General features: G+C 38.9%; 1 protein-coding gene across 1 annotated transcript in view; it reads left to right on the forward strand.

Moving 5' to 3' along the window:
- Positions 1-11,455: 11,455 nt before the first annotated feature.
- LOC132543467 (A disintegrin and metalloproteinase with thrombospondin motifs 9-like) overlaps positions 11,456-24,147 on the forward strand; it is a 153,980-nt gene continuing 141,288 nt past the window's right edge. Inside the window, exons 1-3 of the mRNA XM_060206969.1 lie at positions 11,456-11,564; positions 11,675-12,012; positions 19,625-19,790. Of these exons, the coding sequence (XP_060062952.1) occupies positions 11,456-11,564; positions 11,675-12,012; positions 19,625-19,790 (613 nt within the window). The remainder of the gene's footprint in view (positions 11,565-11,674; positions 12,013-19,624; positions 19,791-24,147) is intronic.

Below are 24,147 nucleotides of genomic sequence, written 5' to 3' on the forward strand. Positions count from 1 at the left end.
AGAACCATTCGTGTTTTGTGTTTGACATACCGAAGCTGGCTGGATGGTAAGAACAATTCGTGTTTTTTGTGTTTGACATACCGAAGCTGGCTGGATGGTAAGAACCATTTGTGTTTTGTGTGTGATATACCAAAGCTGGCTGGATGGTAAGAACCATTTGTGTTATTGTTTGACATACCAAAGCTGGCTGGATGGTAAGAACCATTTGTGTTATTGTTTGACATACCAAAGCTGGCTGGATGGTAAGAACCATTTGTGTTTTGTGTGTGATATACCAAAGCTGGCTGAGTGGTAAGAACCATTTGTGTGTTTTGTGTTTGACATACCAAACTGGCTGAGTGGTAAGAACCATTTGTGTTTTGTGTTTGACATACGAAAGCTGGCTGGATGGTAAGAACCATTTGTGTTATTGTTTGACATACCAAAGCTGGCTGGATGGTAAGAACCATTTGTGTTATTGTTTGACATACCAAAGCTGGCTGGATGGTAAGAACCATTCGTGTTTTTTGTGTGTGACATACCAAACTGGCTGAGTGGTAAAAACCATTTGTGTTTTTTGTGTTTGACATGCGAAGGCTGGCTGGATGGTAAGAACCATTTGTGCTATTGTTTGACATACCGAAACTGGCTGGATGGTAAGAACCATTTGTGTTTTGTGTGTGATATACCAAACTGGCTGAGTGGTAAGAACCATTTGTGCTTTTTGTGTTTGACATGCGAAAACTGGCTGAGTGGTAAGAACCATTTGTGTTTTGTGTTTGACATACCAAAGCTGGCTGGATGGTAAGAACCATTTGTGCTATTGTTTGACATACCAAAGCTGGCTGGATGGTAAGAACCATTTGTGTTATTGTTTGACATACCAAAGCTGGCTGGATGGTAAGAACCATCCGTGTTTTTTGTGTTTGACATACCAAAGCTGGCTGGATGGTAAGAACAATTTGTGTTTTTGTGTTTGACATACGAAAGCTGGCTGGATGGTAAGAACCACGTAATTTGTAAATCGTTATAAAGCTGCCATTCCATGTTAAAACATCGCGCCAATAATCAGTATTAAGGTCAATGTGAGATATTAACAGTTGAGAGTGGAGGTTAAAAATCACGCATTTTATTGTCATGTTAGAGATCACATTAAATTGTTAAGAGCTAGATTCTTATGATACTATTATTTAAAGTAGACAACTACTTTATTGTTACCAATATCACGATTTTCATGCAAGATGTCCGACTGACAAACTCATAGCACAGGAGAGTTCAAAATATGCAGGTTGATGAAATTATGGGGGAGTTTTACGGTCGTCAAACTGATCACATAGAGAAATATTCTATTTCTTTGTGCAATATGAAGATGGACGTGTCTAATGCTCAGCAGTTTGTCGGTTGGTTCAGTTTGTGTATACATTGTTCTCATTTGAGAAAGTGCATTACTTACTTCGCTTGACCAAAATTTACCTGGCGGGTGTCGTTGATGAAGTAGAGGAGGTTTACTCTTGTGGAACACCTGGTCATATTCTGCTTTTATGTTTTCAAGAGTCTGTACGAAAATCTTTCTTTTGTTCATATTTTGCCCTAGTTTTATTTAGGTTAGATTGTGTTATGTTCACAGACATGCTGGTGATTTCTAGTTGTTTTTGTGTCTGTCATACCAATGTTCACAATCCATATTCATATTGTGTTTTTTTTTTTTTTATTTACTGGGGTTATCGTCCTTGAACAGCCAGAGCAACTACGATAAAGTATTTCGCACAAAAACAACTCTAAAGGAGAGTAAGACCCGCGATGTCGCCATTACGAGGAACAAATCGTCTCGTGCAGAGATCGAACAACTCGCCTGGGATCTAAAGTCAGTCAGACGATCAACCTACTTCATCACCTTGTTTGTGATACAGTGATACTGACGATACCTGTTGATAAAGAACCAGATATTTTGAACCAGATTGAATCAAAAACTCCATGTAAAGAGCAACGCATCATTGATGCTAATAAAGTCAGAAGTTCATGTTCACGTTCATATATCATAAATTTGACAATCGGTCCACGCGTTGTTTGTATGATTTTAAAGTCGATTCCATGTTTATACATGTATGTATCATATAAATGACAGTTGGTGATTAGGATCAGGTGCGATATGCATGAAATTATTATCGACTCCACTTGAAGAATAATACCTTTCATGCATGTATCTTCATCAATTTTTGTTCTATATATCATTATTGTGATATTAAAACCCTTACCTCCTTACGACCATGTGTTAAGCTGCTCTACACGCTGTCCCCATTGCACGATCCTTTATAGGCTACTTACATTTGGGGTCTATTCTTTTGGTTTTTTTTCTATAAGGCAACTTTGTTTTTCCTGACATCTCCATTCATATCACTTTTTTTTGTAATTTAGTTAAGTAATCGGCCCAGTAAGGTGTGTTCCCGGACGAAACATACCAAAGTCTTATTGTCATGCTTGGTGTCCTGCTGGGTGCCTTTGGCGGTGCACTTCAGTGTGATAACACTTTCACAAGGAAGGTTAAACAAACATGATAGTAACAGTCACCAGTGTATGATAAGGACCAAGGATGTCTTAAAATCGATTCCTTGTTAAGAACCATACACTACGTGTTCATATAAGATTGGCAGGACCTAAGTGTTTATAGTACACAGAACTGTCATGCGTGTAAAAATCCACAGTAAATATTAAGGACCGCATATTTTTTAATATTATGTCCATAGATTCCAGTCTCGGTTGTAAGTGTTGCAATACCCTGTGCTCCGTGTCAAACGCCGTGACCTTTGCACAGGATCAAAACCATATTGTCTGGTTGTTACTTAATTTTTTATTATTTGTATTCCATTTTAACAGCATCACGTCAAAGGATGTTATCTGGCTGATAAAGGGAAGAGTATTATGGTCACCGATATTTTATATATCATTCCCAGACAGAAAGTTGAGACGCACCTGGTACAATCATCCGTCAACCGGAACTAATATCAAGTCAGATGGATACATCAAAGGTCAAGGTCACCGTCAACTTAAATTGTCAGACAAGTTCAAACGGACATAGACTAAACATCCATCACATGCTGTTTATCCAGTGTGTCAGCTCTCGGGTCTCGCGAGAACATCGTGGACGTTGGTCGGGAAAGCAAACCTGTGTTTATGCACAGTCATTGTCAATTACCATCAAAGTCGCTTGTGGACAAAACGAATTATTTGTGCGCATTACAGGGCCTAGTTTATGTTAGGAGATAAGATAATATTTGTGAAGCGCGGTTATTGTAATGACACATTGGCTCTATATATGTAAGGTACACGGTATGAAATACTCTCATTATTTTCATTAGGTACGTGTGTAATAGACCGCGATAAAACCTGCACCTTGTGCTGGACTGGTATATTTTGGTATGAACCATGGTCTGTACTGTATCCGATAACAGACCCTTTGTTTTGTCATCTGCAATCACAATTTCAGTTACTGTGTTTTACAAGCTTTCATTTTCTGACTTATAAAAATTAGTAATTTACAAGTAACAGGTCATTTTGAAAGACTTGATTAATTACACTAGTTATAAAAACTGTCGCGTCTTACTCTAGAAAGTCCTAGTTCTAGTACTAATCCACGACGGTATTGGCACATCATCTCAATAATATCTCACATCCGACTTTTTATGGTTTATCTTCCTCGTTACCTCTATTTTCTTTATCAAATTAAGCAAAGTCGTTACTTTCCCTGTGTCGTCGATCCTAGTAAATCACAGTCATTACTTTCCCCCGAGTCGTCGACCCTAGTAAATAACACGGTCGTTAGTTTCCCTGAGTCGTCGATCCTAGTAAATCACACGGTCGTTACTTTCCCCGAGTCGTCGATCCTAGTAAATCACACGGTCGTTAGTTTCCCTGAGTCGTCGATCCTTGTAAATCACGCGGTCGTTAGTTTCCCCGAGTCGTTGATCCTAGTAAATCACAGTCGTTACTTTCCCCGAGTCGTCGATCCTAGTAAATCACAGTCGTAACTTTCCCCGAGTCGTCGATCCTAGTAAATCACAGTCGTTAGTTTCCCTGAGTCGTCGATCCTAGTAAATCACAGCCGTTAGTTTCCCTGAGTCGTCGATCCTAGTAAATCACAGTCGTAACTTTCCCCGAGTCGTCGATCCTAGTAAATCACAGTCGTTAGTTTCCCTGAGTCGTCGATCCTAGTAAATCACAGTCGTAACTTTCCCCGAGTCGTCGATCCTAGTAAATCACAGTCGTTAGTTTCCCTGAGTCGTCGATCCTAGTAAATCACAGCCGTTAGTTTCCCTGAGTCGTCGATCCTAGTAAATCACACGGTCGTTAGTTTCCTGTTGTGGTCGATCCTAGTAAATCACACGGTCGTTAGTTTCCCGGAGTCGTCGATCCTAGTAAATCACAGCCGTTAGTTTCCAGATGTCGTCGATCCTAGTAAATTACACGGTCGTTAGTTTCCCCGGGTCGTCGATCCTAGTAAATCACAGTCGTTACTTTCCCTGAGTCGTCGATCCTAGTAAATCACACGGTCGTTAGTTTCCCTGAGTCGTCGATCCTTGTAAATCACAGTCGTTAGTTTCCCTGAGTCGTCGATCCTAATAAATCACAGCCGTTAATTTCCTTACATCAGTTGTCCTAGTTTACGTCAGCTGTCACAATTTTCGTCAGTTGTCACAGTTTACGTCAGCTGTCACGGTTTACGTCAGTTGTAACAGTTTACGTCAGTTGTCACATTTTACGTCAGTTGTCCTTATTTACCTCAGTTGTCCTAGTTTACGTCAGTTGTCACAGTTTACGTCAGTTGTCACAGTTTACGTCAGTTGTCCCAGTTTACGACAGTTGTCCTTATTTACCTCAGTTGTCCTTATTTACGTCAGTTGTCACAGTTTACGTCAGTTGTCACAGTTTAAGTCAGTTGTCCTAGTTTACGTCAGTTTTCACAGTTTACGTCAGTTGTCACAGTTTAAGTCAGTTGTCCTTATTTACCTCAGTTGTCCTAGTTTACGTCAGTTGTCACAGTTTACGTCAGTTGTCACAGTTTACGACAATTGTCCTAGTTTACGTCAGTTGTCATAGTTTACGTCAGTTGTCATAGTTTACGTCAGTTGTCACAGTTTACGTCAGTTGTCACAGTTTAAGTCAGTTGTCCTTATTTACCTCAATTGTCCTAGTTTACGTCAGTTGTCACAGTTTACGTCAGTTGTCACAGTTTACGTCAGTTGTCACAGTTTACGTCAGTTGTCACAGTTTAAGTCAGTTGTCCTTATTTACCTCAGTTGTCCTAGTTTACGTCAGTTATCCTTATTTACCTCAGTTGTCCTAGTTTACGTCAGTTGTCACAGTTTACGTCATTTGTCACAGTTTACGTCAGTTGTCACAGTTTACGACAGTTGTCTTAGTTTATGTCAGTTGTCACAGTTTACGTCAGTTGTCCTAGTTTACGTCAGTTGTCACAGTTTACGTCAGCTGTCCTAGTTTACGACAGTTGTCAAAGTTTACGACAATTGTCATAGTTTACGTCAGTTTTTACAGTTTACATCAGCTGTCACAGTTTACGTCAGTGGTAATAGTTTAAGTCAGTTGTCTTAGTTTACGACAGTTGTCACAGTTTAGGACAGTTGTCACAGTTTACGACAGTTGTCACAGTTTACGTCAGCTGTCCTTGTTAACGTAAGTTGTCCTTGTTAACGTCAGCTGTCCTTGTTAACGTCAGCTGTCCTAGTTCACATCAGTTGTCCTAGTTTACGTCAGTTGTCACATTTTACGTCAGTTTTCCTAGTTTACGTCAGTTGTCATAGTTTACGTCAGCTGTCCTTGTTAACGTAAGTTGTCCTTGTTAACGTCAGCTGTCCTAGTTAACGTTAGCTGTCCTAGTTTATGTCAGTTGTCCTAGTTTACGACAGTTGTCACAGTTTACGACAGTTGTCACAGTTTACGTCAGTTGTCACAGTTTACGTCAGTTGTCCTAGTTAACGTCAGCTGTCCTAGTTCACATCAGTTGTCCTAGTTTACGTCAGTTGTCATAGTTTACGTCAGCTGTCACCGTTTACGTCAGTTGTCACAGTTTACGTCAGTTGTCCTAGTTTACGTCAGTTGTCCTAGTTTACGTCAGTTGTCCTAATTTACGTCAGTTGTCACAGTTAACGTCAGTTGTCACAGTTTCCGACAGTTGTCACAATTTTCGTCAGTTGTCCTAGTTTACGTCAGTTGTCACAGTTTACGTCAGTTGTCACAGTTTACGTCAGTTGTCATAGTTTACATCAGCTGTCACCGTTTACGTCAGTTGTCACAGTTTACGTCAGTTGTCCTAGTTTACGTCAGTTGTCCTAATTTACGTCAGTTGTCACAGTTAACGTCAGTTGTCACAGTTTCCGACAGTTGTCACAGTTTACGTCAGTTGTCATAGTTTACATCAGCTGTCACCGTTTACGTCAGTTGTCACAGTTTACGTCAGTTGTCCTAGTTTACGTCAGTTGTCCTAATTTACGTCAGTTGTCACAGTTAACGTCAGTTGTCACAGTTTCCGACAGTTGTCACAATTTTCGTCAGTTGTCCTAGTTTACGTCAGTTGTCACAGTTTACGTCAGTTGTCATAGTTTACATCAGCTGTCACCGTTTACGTCAGTCGTCACAGTTTACGCCAGTTTTCCTAGTTTACGTCAGTTGTCACAGTTTACGTCAGCTGTCACAGTTTACGACAGTTGTCCTAGTTTACGTCAGTTGTCACAGTTTACGTCAGTTGTCACAGTTTACGTCAGTTGTCACAAATTTCGTCAGTTGTCCTAGTTTACGTCAGTTGTCACAGTTTACGTCAGTTGTCTTAGTGTACCTCAGACGTCCTAATTCACATCAGGTATTGCATCTCCTACAACACCTTCCGGAAAAAGTCAAAGCGTATTGTTAATTTAGAACGTGTAATGAGATGTACTAAGTTACCAATTAAAAGTGGTCCGATAAATCGCGACAGTTTTAATATTTATAATGAACTATGTCCAACAATCGATATTCAATGATAGACGAAAATATACGTCCTGGTATTGTTAAGATTTTTTAGGTTTTATCTGTACGTCCCTCCAGCCCGTCACATACAACTGGTATATCTCGTGGGGTCTCGGGGCACAAACTAAGGGGAGAAAATCGGCGGAGCTTCGTCGAGATAGCACTTAGAATTAATTATCGATATGGTTGTTTCAGTTGTTATAAGGATATTCAATCGTTGTCCGATGTAAGAGCCGATGTACTATACCGAACACCAATTTCCGTCACCAAAGTGTTACCGATGTTGTACCGAGATGCAGAATGAACAACAGTATCACATCACTAAGAGCAGGACAACGATGAAACATCGGTTCCAGTACGTAAAACCGGAGAGCCATTACGGAGACTCCTCTCCCACCTCCCATACTTACATTAACGACCCAGCATTCAATTAACATTAACGAACCCATGCCGATAGTACTCCCTTTGTAATCCCCGCGCCGTGCGCCAGCAGACACCTTCGCCTGCCAATGCTAAATTTGTCTCCAATGTTCAGACGATGTAGTACTGTTCTATGTGGTACCGTTGTGCTGCCGTACTAATTCCGATCCCCAAAAATCGACAAGTTTGTGCTCCGGTATGGCTCCGGCGAGCCAAATCGCCTTGGTGTCGCATAGCTAGATATGTTTCCAAGGTTACCTTGTGGTTAACGACAAGGATTATATGCGCTTGTACTTTATATTTTTAAGCAACTGGGTTTTGTAATAAAACAATATTTGAAAAAAAAATTGAAGCGTAGGAAATAAAGGATACTATATATTTTGTTAATAATTTTGTCCTCAGTCACAGTAATATGTGAAACAAGAGTTCATAATGTTAAAATATTTTGTACACCATGTCGGAATTTTATACATCAGTAAATAAAGGGTTATACTATAGCATCACTGAAGAGCTGAGTACTTCAAAACCAAGTAATATGTTCAATGAATGTAAACACAGCTATATTGTCTTGAGCACTCTCTCCGAGGACACCGAGGAAAGTGGTCAGCCCAGTGAGTCTCTTTAACCAAGCGAGGTGCTCAATGTTATCATAGCTATATTGTCTTGAGCACTCTCTCCGAGGAAAGTGGTCAGCCCAATGAGTCTCTTTACATTACACATTCTGTTAATAACACTAGGATTTCATCATGTTAAGATACAGGATATATCAGTTTGGTCTAAATTCCCTCTTATTGATTTGTATCTTGGTTTTCACACACAAATACAGAGTGATACGGGACATCTTCTTCCCTAAACACTTATCGTTAATACATGTAGGTTCCCCTTGGATGAGTGTATTGTACTTTTTGGGACCAGAACATTAAGATGGCTAAGCTTCGATAGATCGTTGTCATATTTCATATGTAGGTTCCCTAGGTCCCCAGTTGCGCATTGTTTATCGTTTTTGGATGATCGGAATGTCATTCTCAAGCTTTGTATATCAGTTTTCATAGTGTAATGACAAATCACGTGCACATTTTAGAGTATAGAGAAAATATCTATCTTATATTGAACGCTTGGTTGGCACTACGATCTCCTGCAGACCATCGTTTTAACGTATAACCGTAACCACAATGTCGCTCGCGCGCCGGAAATACATGCGAATTTATATTGGTGTTTTTATATTGATATATAGTTTTCCGAAATGAAATGTTTATAATGTGACGTGTAGATTTACATAAGTAAGGACTTTCTTATGGTTCCAGACAAGTAACACGATTTCACGTTATCTGCAATGACCTCGACCTTGGTGCACGTGCATCAAGATGATTCCGTTTGCTCTAGCTTGATAGATCATATTTAAAATTAGATATGAATGATATTTATGAGGGAGACAATTATGGTTGTATGATGTACTCTTTTTCTTAACTCATAAGAACAATCACGTGATACTGTATTATTCACAATAATCCTTTAGGTATTCTGTCGACTTTTGAGTTATGAAAACTCGAGCAGTCGATGTTATGGTGTGTACACATGGAAAATGTACTCGATCACTCCCGCGCGCCGTGACGTCAGTATTTGCCACGTGCACGCCGGTAGTAATGGAGCGATCAACAAGGGGCGGTGTTGTACGGGTATCTGGGAGAAAGTAGGTGTTTACGGAAGTGGAATGCTGGCTTTCGTCAATAACAGTGTATAGGGGGTCTTGTTGTCTGGGCACATGCAAATTATACAGTGCAATAAACCTACCATAGTGGTTGGTGATATCTCTGATGGCGAACTTTTTATTGGGGGACGTCACCGGGGCTTGTAGTTCCGTATTCTAGGTATTTGACGTCAGGGGCAAGGGCAGATTTATGACACTTAACCCAGATACAATGTACCCGTTTTCAGTCTAGAACATAGAACTTGTGAGAAAGGGATGAGGTTGGGGTGAGGGTGTGTGTTTGTCGTATTTCTGGGTGTCTTCACGTGTGAAGTCTTCTATTAAACATCTCAGTGTTATGAATATGAACGGAAAGGGAATTGTTATGAGGATAAAACCGGAACTGAGGATACGAAGCCTTGACATCTGAAAAACCAGTCCTTTATTTTTTTTATGTTTCTTTTCACATTATTTGCCCTTATTTACAACAATTCAGAGTCCATCCCAAATATCTCCATGTTCCAAATGTACGCTTTGTTATTTGGTCGATCTGGGGATCGAACCTGGGACCTCCGCACTAGTAGCTATATTTTAGGCATCCCTAGACGAATCGGACGCTTCAGACGAAATTTGGACGTATGAGACGAGATTTGGACGCATTAGACAAAAATTAGATACACGGACGAAATATGCGATGCCTTAAATATGGCTACTTACTTTTCCGACGGACATTTTAAACATGTTTTCCACCTGGTCTCTACATTTGAAATCACAAAATTCCACTGTCGATACAGTAATTATGTCACTGCAAATCAAAGGAAAAGGGATAGATGGCATTTGATCTGTGAAAGACACGCAACGATTACAAAGAGACTACAAACCCCAAATGAATTACGTTTTACACTAAAACTCTCGTGTGGTATCTTACATCCTGTCTAAAAGAAATTACAAGTATGTACAAATCTCGTGCAGGTTCCTGACAAGACAATCCATAACGTGCACGATGTATGATCATGTCCTTCGATTTCTCGACATCTTATTGGACTGCATTGACCTTCTCTGTGCTCGGGATTTTTTTTATCGTAACGTTACAAGTCTAAGGACCCTTTTCAAAAAGTTGAGATTAACAAAATTCTAGGTTATCTGAAAGATGTTGGTCTGTACTATAGATTTTGACTTACAATTTCAATCTATTGTGATGATATAACCATTTAAGGTTTTTTAACATTTGTCTTTTACCTTTTGGTTTGTTTGATGTTATTTCCGTTTTGGATCGCTGTATGTTTTACTAGCTAGTTGATGGACCTAATGATCTTTTATGTGTTGACGGGCCGTTAACAATGTCGCGATAATGATGATAATAATAATAATTCTCTGTTTCAAGGGTGAAAGTACAACTATGTAAATTGACAGAACCTTTTGATTTCTGAGATGTGACGAAACTGTTCTTTCACCGGTCCAGTTTCGGAACATGTTGACGTTCAGGCGAGGATGTCCGAATCTACCAACCTACAAACCTGTCGATAATATTGATTTATATTAGGATTTCATTTCATTCTAAACTGTTTCGATTTCTTTATGTTCATGAGATCGGTTGAAGATGAGTTTCTCATAGTACGTCGTGTTTATGTTTTTATCTACTCATCAAACAACAAATTTGTATTTGAGTAAATTTATTTACGCTTCAACTGATTTATTGATTTATTTTTGAGTGATTGATTGATTTTTGCGACTCTGCATTGCAGCGTGTTCTGACATTACACCTGGTTGAATGCAATTTTAGGAAATAGAGTAAAAAAACGCTTTTCTGATTGTAGGCTTTAGATAAGTTGAAGAACTGGTAAGGGTTGTCTCCCTTGCCCCACTTTTGTTCATCGATTGCGCGCATAATGTTTTATGTGCGAAAGGTGGTTCCTAAAACTGCAAAATTACTATTTCCTATATTTTTGCTGTTTTTGCTAAAATAGAAATGATAAATTGAGAGAAAAAACATAACTGTAATAAATATCGATTTATTTTCTTGGTGTTCCAGAGATGTATTTACTATGCGAAACAGTGTGTGTACTCCGTATGTACAGTCTGATAGCACTAATCATTTGTGTATATACTCATAGCAGGTTGTTGGTTCTAGTAGTTCTGTACAAAACGGCTAATACACCAAGTTCCGAGCCGTACTGCGTGCGAGTACTCTCCACTACTGTAGCGGCTAGGCAATATAGTTTATAAGTCGACCAATCAGGATGGGGTGGGCGTGGCTATAAGTTCTCTATACTTGGTGTACTCAAAATGATGGGTTTGTAGTATTGGGTGTGTAACGGGATGATCGGCCAGGATTGACCATGTGCAATTACGATGGCTGTGGTTGTGCGGTCCAAAATCCGTGTAAACTTTTTAATGTTGACATTCTTACGACTTGTGATAAACTGTCGACCAGAGACGGAACTGGACTACCGGCAAAACGGTCAGTAATTTTCTAATTGATTGCATTTTATCATTTAAATCTAGCCATTTGATTTTGAAATTGTGTTTTTATTTTATTTGTTCAATGATTTCTTGTTTTATTTGTAATAGATGCGAGGGATGCTGGGGAGGTTGTGCACCCTGTTCGTTTGAATGCAGCGAGTAATAATCAACATGTCATTCACAAAAGGGATATTAATTTTAACACAGATAATCTCAACGAACAAAAAGTGTTGTACATGTTCCCAGCCTACGGAAGGCAATTTTTATTTGACTTGAGTTTTACTAAGGATTTCATTTCGTCTGAAAATGTTTTAGTAGAGAAACATGAAGGCAACTATACATGGAGTGAGGAAGGATTCGAGGACAATTTGGAAAACTGTTTTTATACTGGAACAGTTAACAATGACAGTTCCTCCAGAGCTGTATTCAGCCTGTGTGATGGCATGGTAAGTCTATAGGATTTTGTTCAGCCTATTGATGGCATTGAAGGACGAAAGGCTTGTATTCAACCTACATTATGACTTAGTAGATTCAGAGGCTTGTGTTTAGTCGAATAAGTAAAGCTCACGTGAGGGCACGATAAAAGTTTAGTCTGTTTGTGACAGAATAGGCATATAGGCTTGTGACATAGTAGGCATATAGGCTTGTGACAGAGTAGGCATATAGGCTTGTGACATAGTAGGCATATAGGCTTGTGACATAGTAGGCATATAGGCTTGTGACATAGTAGGCATATAGGCTTGTGACATAGTAGGCATATAGGCTTGTGACAGAGTAGGCATAAAGGTTTCTGACATAATAGGCATAGAGGCTTGTGACAGAGTAGGTATATAGCCATATAGGCTTCTGACATAATAGGCATATGGGCTTGTGACATAATAGGCATATAGGCTTGTATTCTTACTACCTGGTGGAATAACAAATCTGTATCCTCAAGTTTATACGATGACATGTTAAATCTACATGCAAGAAAGTTTGCGTTCAATTTGTTTGATGACATACAGAACTGCAGTAAGTTTTCAGCCTGGACGGTTATCTACACAGCACGTGTATAGTTATCTTGGTAGAGTTAGTGTATAAGCATATTTTCTATCAATGTCCCGATTTACATATTGTTGGATATCTCTTAAATTTAAAACAAAGATGATGTAACAATTTCTGTATAAATATTGTATACTGGTGTTCCAGTTTTATAAAGTTGTAAAGAGAAGTTGTAAAACACTTGACTCACTCGTTTGACGGGCTTCTGTTTGTAGTATTTACTGCCTGATAGATGGTCGTCTTACTTAACGAACTGACAAATCACTTGTATAAAACAACAGCACTTTCAGACAACATGTTAGTACAATACGCTTTCTTCTTGTCCGTCTCAATGTAATGTCTCGTGGTCAAGGAGATTCCGCGACATTTTCAGCTCTCTGTCCGCATAACTATAATTAGGGTCCGTAACTGCAACGATCGACGGGACTAAAAAGGGACCCATTGACGGCCGAAGTGCGGATTTTGTTGTCCCGGTATCGGTTGAATTGAAGCACCAAGTAGGATTTGTCCTCGGTATAAGATCCTGTGAACGTCCATGTCCTATCTACACGAGCTGCGAACTTTGCCTTCATTGCGTATGAGGTAACAGAATTTTATTTGTTCTGCGTAATCAGCTTTTTCTCGTGAAACGGTACATCAAACGCCCCGATTATAGATTATCACGTACATAATCGCCTCGGCCATGCATCCTATGATATAAGTATCGATACTGCCGGTGTAGGTGACGACCGCCGGAACACTTGAGAGAGGCCACGGGAATCTTTATCAAATACATTATGGATGCATTAAATAGTTAAGTAGTTATAGAACTTCGTAAAAATGCGTCTTATAAGCTGAGTCAGCAGTATTCTATAGGGTTTCCTCTTAGACACAATATAAACACGAGTTCACTGATAGCCAGCAGCCCCAGTTACGAACCACCGACTGCTAAACCGCGCGTGTGCACGTGGGGCAGGTGTATATACCGTTATGTATGTTGTATATGATGAATCGTGGATTACCTACATGCGTAGGAAATGATAACTTTCTAATTTTAGTTTGTATATATACTTTTTGGAAACCCAGAGCTGGCTTACATACGAGTGTAAAATATGTATAGCTAGCCTTGCTCGGCCAAATACACCGTAAACTGAGGATCCTTTCCAAATGCGAGGTATGTTTGATACGAGCAAAGGTTACGCGAAATGTGCATCCCTGTTAGCGATACGTCTGCACGCGGGAAACCTGCGCGTGATGCAGGATAAAAGCTTCAGGGAACATTTCCTTCTACCTGAACGGGTGATCTGTAACCTTACAATAGAATTAGTTAGTGAAAGGGGTTTAACGAGAAATCGTCAACGATAACTAATGTTGGTGATAATGTAGGCTTATCTTAGAGAGCGTGGGCACGTGTAGTGGCCTACTAAATCATGAGGTAGGACTGGAGATGTTCGTCAGTACCCATCTATACCCTGTGTACAGATTACATACCCATGTGTTCATCGTCTAGTGTTAAAACATATCTCTTTAGGTACCAGGCCAACTGACCAATTCTTTATTATTTTGAACACGTGCTAGTATTTTGGACCTCCGCTTTGTACCATTGCTTGGACGCCGAGTAACGTCGTTCTTCCTTACTCGGAACACATGGGCTGTCATATTCTTAAAGACAATGACTAGGTACTTGAACTCAGCTGATCGGATTTATTAACGGTGGCAGACCGAGTAGCTTCTGCGAGAGGCACGCCGTCGAACAATTAAACTGTCAGGAAGGCAACAGTCGGTAATCCCGACTCAAGACCCTGTATTGAGTTCGACATTACTACAGCCCTAAATGTTCACGATTTCCGTATATTAAAAGACCTCTTTAGAACAATGCAACGAATTCCTTCCTACAGTAGCTGATGACACAGGACGACCTACCAAGACTCGACTCTGGTGGCACTCGTCGGTCGTCAGTGTGTTTTGAATTCATTTCTTAGCTGAACGTCCCGTGTCAAAACAAACCTGATGCATGAGTAAGACATTAAATACACAACAGATGTCCAGTTGGTCTGTCCAGACCGGACGAAAACTGACCTGACGCTGGACGTTAACGAGCACAAGACAAACGTACCTGTCTCATGTGTGTAGGAGGGAGGGAAGGTGTAGAGAAGGCCAGGCCAGGTGACAATGTGATGTGTACTGGGTAGTTCGGGGACCGCATTCCGCATACACATTTTTCACACTTAAACTGTGCTGTTGGTGACCACCTACCAAATGACTCTACACATCGGTTAGTTGGGTTAATTTGTAACGTATTGTCTGATTGATTAGTGAGAGCTCTTGATTATGTTAGTGAGATTACTGTGGGTTATCTTGCAACACCATACCTGATAGGTTAGTGAGAGCTCAGTATCAAGTTGAATGTAACACCGTATCTGATAGGTTAATGAGAGTAACACCATGCCCGATAGGTTATTGAGAGCTCAGTATCAAGTTGAATGTAACACCATGCCTGATAGGTTAGTGAGAGCTCAATGTTAGGTTGATTGTAACACCGTATCTGATAGGTTAGTGAGAGCTCAGTATCAAGTTGAATGTAACACCGTATCTGATAGGTTAGTGAGAGCTCAGTATCAAGCTGAATGTAACACCATGCCTGATAGGTTAGTGAGAACTCAGTGTTAGGTTGATTGTAACACCATGCCCGTTAGGTTAGTGAGAGCTCAATGTGAGGTTGACTGTAACACCGTATCTGATAGGTTAGTGAGAGCTCTGTATCAAGTTGAATGTAACACCGTATCTGATAGGTTAGTGAGAGCTCTGTATCAAGTTGAATGTAACACCGTATCTGATAGGTTAGTGAGAGCTCAATGTTAGGTTGATTGTAACACCGTATCTGATAGGTTAGTGAGAGCTCAGTATCAAGTTGAATGTAACACCGTATCTGATAGGTTAGTGAGAGCTCTGTATCAAATTGAATGTAACACCGTATCTGATGATTGTAACCAGGTCTGATGAGTTAGTGAGAGCTCAGTATCAAGTTGAATGTAACACCGTATCAGATGATTGTAACCAGGTCTGATGAGTTAGTGAGAGCTCAGTATCAAGTTGAATGTAACACCGTATCTGATAGGTTAGTGAGAGAGTATCAAGTTGAATGTAACACCGTATCAGATGATTGTAACCAGGTCTGATGAGTTAGTGAGAGCTCAGTATCAAGTTGAATGTAACACCGTATCAGATGATTGTAACCAGGTCTGATGAGTTAGTGAGAGCTCAGTATCAAGTTGAATGTAACACCGTATCTGATAGGTTAGTGAGAGCTCAGTATCAAGTTGAATGTAACACCGTATCAGAGGATTGTAACCAGGTCTGATGAGTTAGTGAGAGCTCAGTATCAAGTTGAATGTAACACCGTATCAGATGATTGTAACCAGGTCTGATGAGTTAGTGAGAGCTCTGTATCAAGTTGAATGTAACACCGTATCAGATGATTGTAACCAGGTCTGATGAGTTAGTGAGAGCTCTGTATCAAGTTGAATGTAACACCGTATCAGATGATTGTAACCAGGTCTGATGAGTTAGTGAGAGCTCAGTATCAAGTTGAATGTAACATCGTATCAGATGATTGTAACCAGGTCTGATGAGTTAGTGAGAGCTCAGTATCAAGTTGAATGTAACACCGTATCAGATGATTGTAACCAGGTCTGATGAGTTAGTGAGAGCGGAATATGAGGCGTGATGCCAGTTGTATAATACGTCCTTTCTGTCGTAATCTGGAGGGCTGATGCATATCTTTCTCCATACTACACGGCTCGTATGTAAAAACTGATCAGTCAAGGTGTGACGCCGCATTTTTACACGGGCTGATGAGAGGGAGGGGTTATAACAGACTTGTTACATGCTAGACCCAACTAATTACATGTTTGAGGTACATCACTGCTTTCGATTACGTCATATCGCGGAAGACTAGCAATCTCCCGTCGTGATACAGGGACCATTCCATGTTACCGGGCAGTAATAATGTGAACATTGTAAACAGATCTTAGCGTGTCGTCACGGATAGAAGGCCATAAAGACTGCACTCGACGGGCGCGCTAACCTCGCGCTTGTTTGTAAATAATTATGTAAGTGTCGGTGTTGGTAGGTGTAAACTGTTATTTATAATACGTATGATGACAAATTATTATCACTAAAGTATTACTCCAAACGTTCTTTGACTTGGTGACGGAGTGACAATTTCGACAACAAGGTAACGGACCTTGGCTTATAAATATGCTTACATTGGCTGTTCATTCCTCGCTGACGAGTCACTGCAACTGTAGGATAACCATGTTGTAAAACGTTCTGCAATTATTTGCGTAAGGTTAATCCTTCGTGATTGCCACCTTGTAATGCGCTGTCTAGTCACCGACAACACGCCGTAAAGTGGGCCGTATGGATGGGAGTGATGTAACCGCTAACACACACAGGTGTATAACGATAATCAGTGGTAGAACCGACTCGATAACTAAACACTGACCAGAACTGACCGATAAGGACACTACATCGCCAACGGGAGGGTAGTTAGTGAAGATGAGACTTTAGCCATTAGGTTGTAAAGATAACACGGACATAGCGTGCGGTATTGTGATGGAGCTTGTCAAGTCCCGATGGCTTAGTATGATAGTACATGTTCAGCCTGGTGATGTAAAACGCCGTGTTCGCGATGAATACTGTCAAATTCACTAATGTTGTCGATGACTATCACAACACGTTTGTTTGTATGTATATGTGTGCCGATATCGGTTATTGTGTGAGGTCATTAGAATCCATTTTAACGACCGTCACCAGATCTGTCTGTCTGAGTGTGCAGAGGAAACACAAACCTGTCGGTACAAAACGCAACACACATATCTTTCAAGCGAGTTTTAAAATAACATCTAACAATGCCCACAGTACATATTATATGCCACTTTTTTCAGAATAATTATAATATTAGTGCGATCAACACCCGACCTCCTTCAAGACAACACAACAAAATCGTAACGTCACGAGGTCGCGTCTATGACGTCATAAGTGTAACGATTTACGTAGGACCCACTATTAATCAAGTTCTACACCGTTACAATTATAGATGGTAGCTTTGTACCAATACACATAAACCAGAAAAATATTCCGAAGAAATATTGGCGTTTTGGCCTAGATAAAAACGAGTTCAGTAGAGCATTAGGGTGTTGAGAGGATAGCTCTCTGGCCCAAGGTTTGTTGCCTACTGGGAGGGGAGGGCAAGCCTGAAATCTAATGCATACCAGCACAGCTCTTGTTTACATACCTGTTTCATCAGCAGATTCTCTTGAATTGGGTCCAGACTTTGGATTTAATACTGTGTAACAACATTACAGCAAATATCGTTACTGTTATATACATCAAAACTAAATAGCTTATTGCTTTCAGTCCTCCTTGATAACTGACATTACTAGAGAGAGAGAAAATGTTTCACGGAATAGAGGAGTTGATCAATAGCAGCAGGACTTTTCAGTTAAGAAACACACAGATAATATCCATTCAGACCATTTTTGAAGGTGCTTCCGACCTCTATTCAAAGCTTTCTCTACTGGAGTCGTTTCATTTTAGACGTCATTAATATTAGTACCCATCCATCTATGAGAAAATTTCTCTGCTTAAGTTAAAGGCTAATTTAACCAGAAAGAAAACCGCAATGAATGAATTGTAACAAATGGTGTTTGTTGGTGGATGTGTCAGCTCCAACAGCTCACAACTTATACAAAACACCAATAGTTCTAAGATGTGATAACCTACCCAACAAACTTGTAGTACCCAGAGGTCATGACCTATCAAAGAAGAAGCTGATAGTACCCAGAGGTCATGACCTACAAAGAAGAAGCTGGTAGTACCCAGAGGTCATGACCTATCAAAGAAGAAGCTGATAGTACCCAGAGGTCATGACCTATCAAAGAAGATGCTGGTAGTACCCAGAGGTCATGACCTACAAAGAAGAAGCTGGTAGTACCCAGAGGTCATGACCTATCAAAGAAGAAGCTGATAGTACCCAGAGGTCATGACCTATCAAAGAAGATGCTGGTAGTACCCAGAGGTCATGACCTATCAAAGAAAATGCTGGTAGTACCCAGAGGTCATGACCTATCAAAGAAGAAGCTGATAGTACCCAGAGGTCATGACCTACCAAAGAAACTAGGAGTACCAAAAGGTCATGATTCATCCCAGAGACTTAGTACCAAGAGGTCAAATGACTTACCAAAAAGACTGTTAGTACTCTGAGGTCATAAGCTATTAAGAGAATGGCAGAACACAGGTCATGACATATCCAAGGAAATGTTAGTGATTCAAAATCTCTGATAGGAACAAGAGTGTTACTGCTAATGGCAGAGATTCTATTTGCCAGCGACAAAACGTCTTATCTAATAGCAACAGAGAGTCTTTCTGATAGTGACAAAGAGTCTTTCTGATAGTCTTTCTGATAGCAACAGAGAGTCTTTCTGATAGTGACAAAGAGTCTTACTGATAGTGACAAAGAGTCTTTCTGATAGTCTTTCTGATAGCAACAGAGAGTCTTTCTGATAGTGACAAAGAGTCTTACTGATAGTGACAAAGAGTCTTTCTGATAGTGACAAAGAGTCTTTCTGATAGCAACATAGAGTCTTTCTGATAGTGACAAAGAGTCTTTCTGACAGTCTTTCTGATAGCAATAGAGAGTCTTTCTGATAGCAACAGAGAGTTTTCTGATAGTGACAAAGAGTCTTTCTGATTTCTGATAGAGACAAAGAGTCTTTCTAATTTCTGATAGAGACAAAGAGTCTTTCTCATTTCTGATAGAGACACAGAGTCTTTCTGATTTCTGATAGAGACAAAGAGTCTTTCTGATAGAGACAGAGTTCACGTTATAAAGAAAGAAACATGTTAAAAAGCCTTTTAAGAAATTTGAAAACATTTTCAAATCTTATTTTGATATTTGCGCAAACATTTGTCTTTTGTAGATAGTTCTGTGAGAAATTATTGCTATCTTTGAACTTCTGTGTTTCTGTCTTCCAGTCAGGTATGTTTGATGTGCAGGGAGAGCGGTATACCCTCGAGCCATGCTCCTCTGCTGAGGGGTGCTATCACACCAGCAATAAGGGTGATATCAAACCTCACTTCATCTATAAACATTCTTCATCATTTAAAAAAGATGCTGACGAATCTCACTGTGGATTAGAAGGTAAGGAATTTGACCAAATTTTGTTTGTAGCAAACATTTACACCACAGAACATGCAGGTTTCCAATAACATTATAGCACATATTTCTACCAATCACTGTACAGTATACACATTTTAACCAATCATAATATATCTTGCATATGTCAACCAATCACAACAAGGTCAGGTTTTTGCATGTTTTCATCCCAAGTTCGTATTAACATTGAAGTGGAAGAAACATTATTGAACTGTGCCATTGTCATTCTGTTCTATTTGTGAATTTATTAATAATTGGAATGAAAGGCATATTTTTTATCAAAGGAAATGAATATGTGGTAGCACTTATTGATTCATAGGTAAAATATTTCAAGTAATAATTTCATGTAAAACGAGACGGTTAGAATGTTTGGAAAACAATGAGCTGAGAAAGGGCTACTGAAATGGGCCACAGGTGACTGAACAGATCTCTTTGTTGCTTTTTGCTGCAATTTTTCCATTTTCAGTGTCATGCAGTGAAAATATGTAATTTGAAGCTGAGTTTTTGTGTTTAGAATAAAATTGTTTACATGATAAACTGATAAGTTTACATGTACAACAATACAGATTTAGGATCAAAAGGTATGGAATGATGGTATTTGATTTCTGTGGACTATAGTTAATACAGTTTAATTGGATTCGGTACAAAATATCATTAAGATGCCTCGGTAGGTTTTGGGGACACATGTGTTTCCGTGTAAATGGCCGAGGTGTTGGAATATGGATGTTTCTACAATAAGTTTTTTGATAGGGCACTACAAATCTCCTAAACTGTAATTGTTTGGAAAGTTAAAGGCCATTTTGATGGGAGTTACACCAGGTACAGTGAAGTGAACCATGAACCTCAATGGATACCCGATCAGTAATACATTTATTGAGAGAATGATTATCAGTGGTGTATAGGAGTCGTTCACGATCTGTAGGATTGAGCTTAATTATAGTAGTATTAAATTGGGTCATTGTTTTCTGGATGTGAAAACACTTGTACTGCTGGTCAATTTGGTAGGTAAAGCTGTGGTGCTTGATGGTACCTGGTACTGTTAGTTGACGCAATATCGGAGTCAGATTGAGCATAACATCAACAAACACCATTGGTCAACTAGCCAGTGGACTGTACAGAGATCCGTTTCTATCGGATACAGGAGCAGTCCCATCGCTACCACTGACCGTAAGTGGACGACCATTGAGCCACTGACCGTAAGTGGTGGGGACAACCAATGGGATTTTTTCCAGTTGTACAGACAGGCTTGTGTTCTGTCTGTCCATATTTATCCAGATCATACAAGGCTGTGTGGAAGTTTTAACCACAAGTGGAAGTTGTTGATGTATTTTTTCTTGTTAGCCTAAATTAGCCACTTATCTGTCACTGTAGCCACAAGTGTATACCCAGGAAGTGTAACACAGTACACCATAGGGAGTGAACCATAACATCTAAATAAAATAAACAATCCTAAAGATCAGACATTGTATCAGACACTTTCCTGTTTATTTAAATGATCCAATATGGGTAGCATTCCCAATCAGAATTCTAAAATTTTTCCAATTCAGACAATTTTTTTCCAATCAATCTGAAACATCATAGATATTACTAAATCTTCCCAATATGGTCTCCAGTGGAAACTTCCAAACTGGTTACAGAAAGTCCAGGCTTAAAAGCAATTTGACTTCAAAATATTACTAAATCTTGCCAAAATGGACTCCAGTGGAAATTTCCAAATGGTTACAGAAAGTCCAGACTTGTAATGTTGGTGTTGATGTTTGATAATTAATTGTTTGTAACTGGTATTTCTCTGTAATCATCACATCAATAAAGCACCAGTACATACTAACCAGCGACCCTCTAGGTGGGAGGTTGTCAAGCCCCATTAGGGAACACAAACAAACCAGTAAATGAGTTCATACCTTAGGACAGAAAAGATACATAAACTTTAATCAAATTGAAATTTCAATTCTCAAAAGATTTTTTTCCATTTTCTAGTTAGGTTCATTTAATGGCCAAAAGAAAAGTTGATTGATTTTGCTAATTTAACTGAAATCAGAAAGGTGAATATAGGTAATTGGTAAAACGGATTTTCTTTGAAGTACAGGTGCAAAATATTCATGAAGCAATTGCGTTATTGGTAGAGTCCTGGTGAACTTTAAGTACTCTGCTGGTGTATTTTATAGACTAGGACAGATACTGTGTCCAAGCAATGGTGTGGATAGAATTATAAAGATCTTGACCAGGTGATTCACTGACCTCAGCTGGTCATTTACTTTCACTAGATGTAATGGATATGGGTCAGTATACACATCTGTGTATTTCCTGATCAGGTCAACTAATTCTACAGTTGACATTTAATGGTAGAATTATTTTTTAATGTTAATCCATAATTAATTTTATTTTCAAACATCCAGAGGAATGCTGGCCAGATTTCAAACAGCTTACGGGAGAATTAAAGTATATTTAGTACGGTAATTGATTTGGTGTATTATTTGAAAGTTGATTGTGTCCGTGTGTTGAATTCTACACCTTTCACTGTGTGTGGTTCAACAGCACATTATGCTTGTCACACAGAAGGTCAGAGCTAGCCACAGCATGCGAGTATTGTATTTATTTGTTTTTGTTTATAGGGGCTAGTATATCTCAAACTGATGGAGTTCTTCAATGAGAGCAAATCAGGCATTTCTCTACCTTAAACAAAGATCTACATTATCCTACACCAATACATTATTATACAAAGACTTACATTATCCTACATCAATACATTATTATACAAAGATCTACATTATCTTACATCAATACATTATTATACAAAGATCTACATTATCCTATCAATACATTATTATACAAAGACTTACATTATCCTACATCAATACATTATTATACAAAGACTTACATTATCCTACATCAATACATTATTATACAAAGATCTACATTATCCTACATCAATACATTATTATACAAAGATCTACATTATCCTACATCAATACATTATTATACAAAGACCTACATTATCCTACATCAATACATTATTATACAAAGATTTACATTATCCTACATCAATACATTATTATACAAAGATATACATTATCCTACATCAATACATTATTATACAAAGATCTAAATTATCCTACATCAATACATTATTATACAAAGATCTACATTATCCTACATCAATACATTATTATACAAAGATATACATTATCCTACATCAATACATTATTATACAAAGATCTACATTATCCTACATCAATACATTTATACATTATTATACAAAGATCTACATTATCCTACATCAATACATTATTATACAAAGACTTACATTGTCCTTCACCAATACATTTATACATTGTTATATAATTATTTCATTATATTGATACCTTATTTTATGTTAATATACATTGTTACACGTTTTTTGTTACACAATGATATTCTACACTGTATATTATATTGACTTTGTACATTACAAACAGTATACAATGATATACATTACATATATATCATTTATTCATCATATTATCATATAAGAAACAAACCGTTTCACATTGTTGTGTTAACCATATAGTATGTCTACTGGTTGTGTATGGCTGATGTAGTCAGGGTCACATACGTACATGGTTGTATGTTGGGAACACATTGTTGATCAGACAAGTAATTACTAAAGACATTAATAATTACCGAGGCGAGTAGAGGAGCCTTGCTTATAACTGTAGAATGTGGCTGGCCTTGCTCTCAACACATAGTTAGGATGGTATTTCGGGGAGTCCCTGTCGGGTCATCTCACAATGGTTCCAATCTCACTATCTTGTCTGCATCTTCGGGATATGTAACATGAAGGGAGGCTCACAGCTATATATATTGGTGACAGAAATAAAGAAAAAAACCCAAAAATCTGACCAATCACAGATACATGAAGGACCAGTACCGCATAGAAAAAACAAAAGACACGGAAACCGATGATGTACATAGCCATTATCTGGGGGATGACATGTTTTAAGGGTGTATACAAGGGAATCACATGGAAACCCTTGGATTTTGAAGATGTAGACAGCTTTAGCATCTATTTTCACTTTGATATTTGATAAGTGTTTGATAGATCACATGTTTTTCTTGACACAGATTTTGACTTGAACTATTGTACAGTTAACCCCAACTGGAGTCATCAGTCCTGTGTTATATACCTCTCTGTGTTCCTAAAACCAACACACACTCTATTGTCAGCGGAATCATGGATGAATTAATTCAGAGACCTGTTTAAAAGAAATCCCAGGACATTTGTATTTTTTTATTTGAGAGATGTATATAGAATGTCTTGTGTGAAGTGTAGAGGGATGATCTCATTGTTTTACAGACATGACTG

Source organism: Ylistrum balloti, unplaced genomic scaffold (genome assembly GCF_031769215.1).
Source record: "Ylistrum balloti isolate Yb309-2 unplaced genomic scaffold, AGI_CSIRO_Ybal_v1 Utg369756, whole genome shotgun sequence".
In the NCBI taxonomy this organism is placed as follows: Eukaryota; Metazoa; Mollusca; class Bivalvia; order Pectinida; family Pectinidae; genus Ylistrum; species Ylistrum balloti.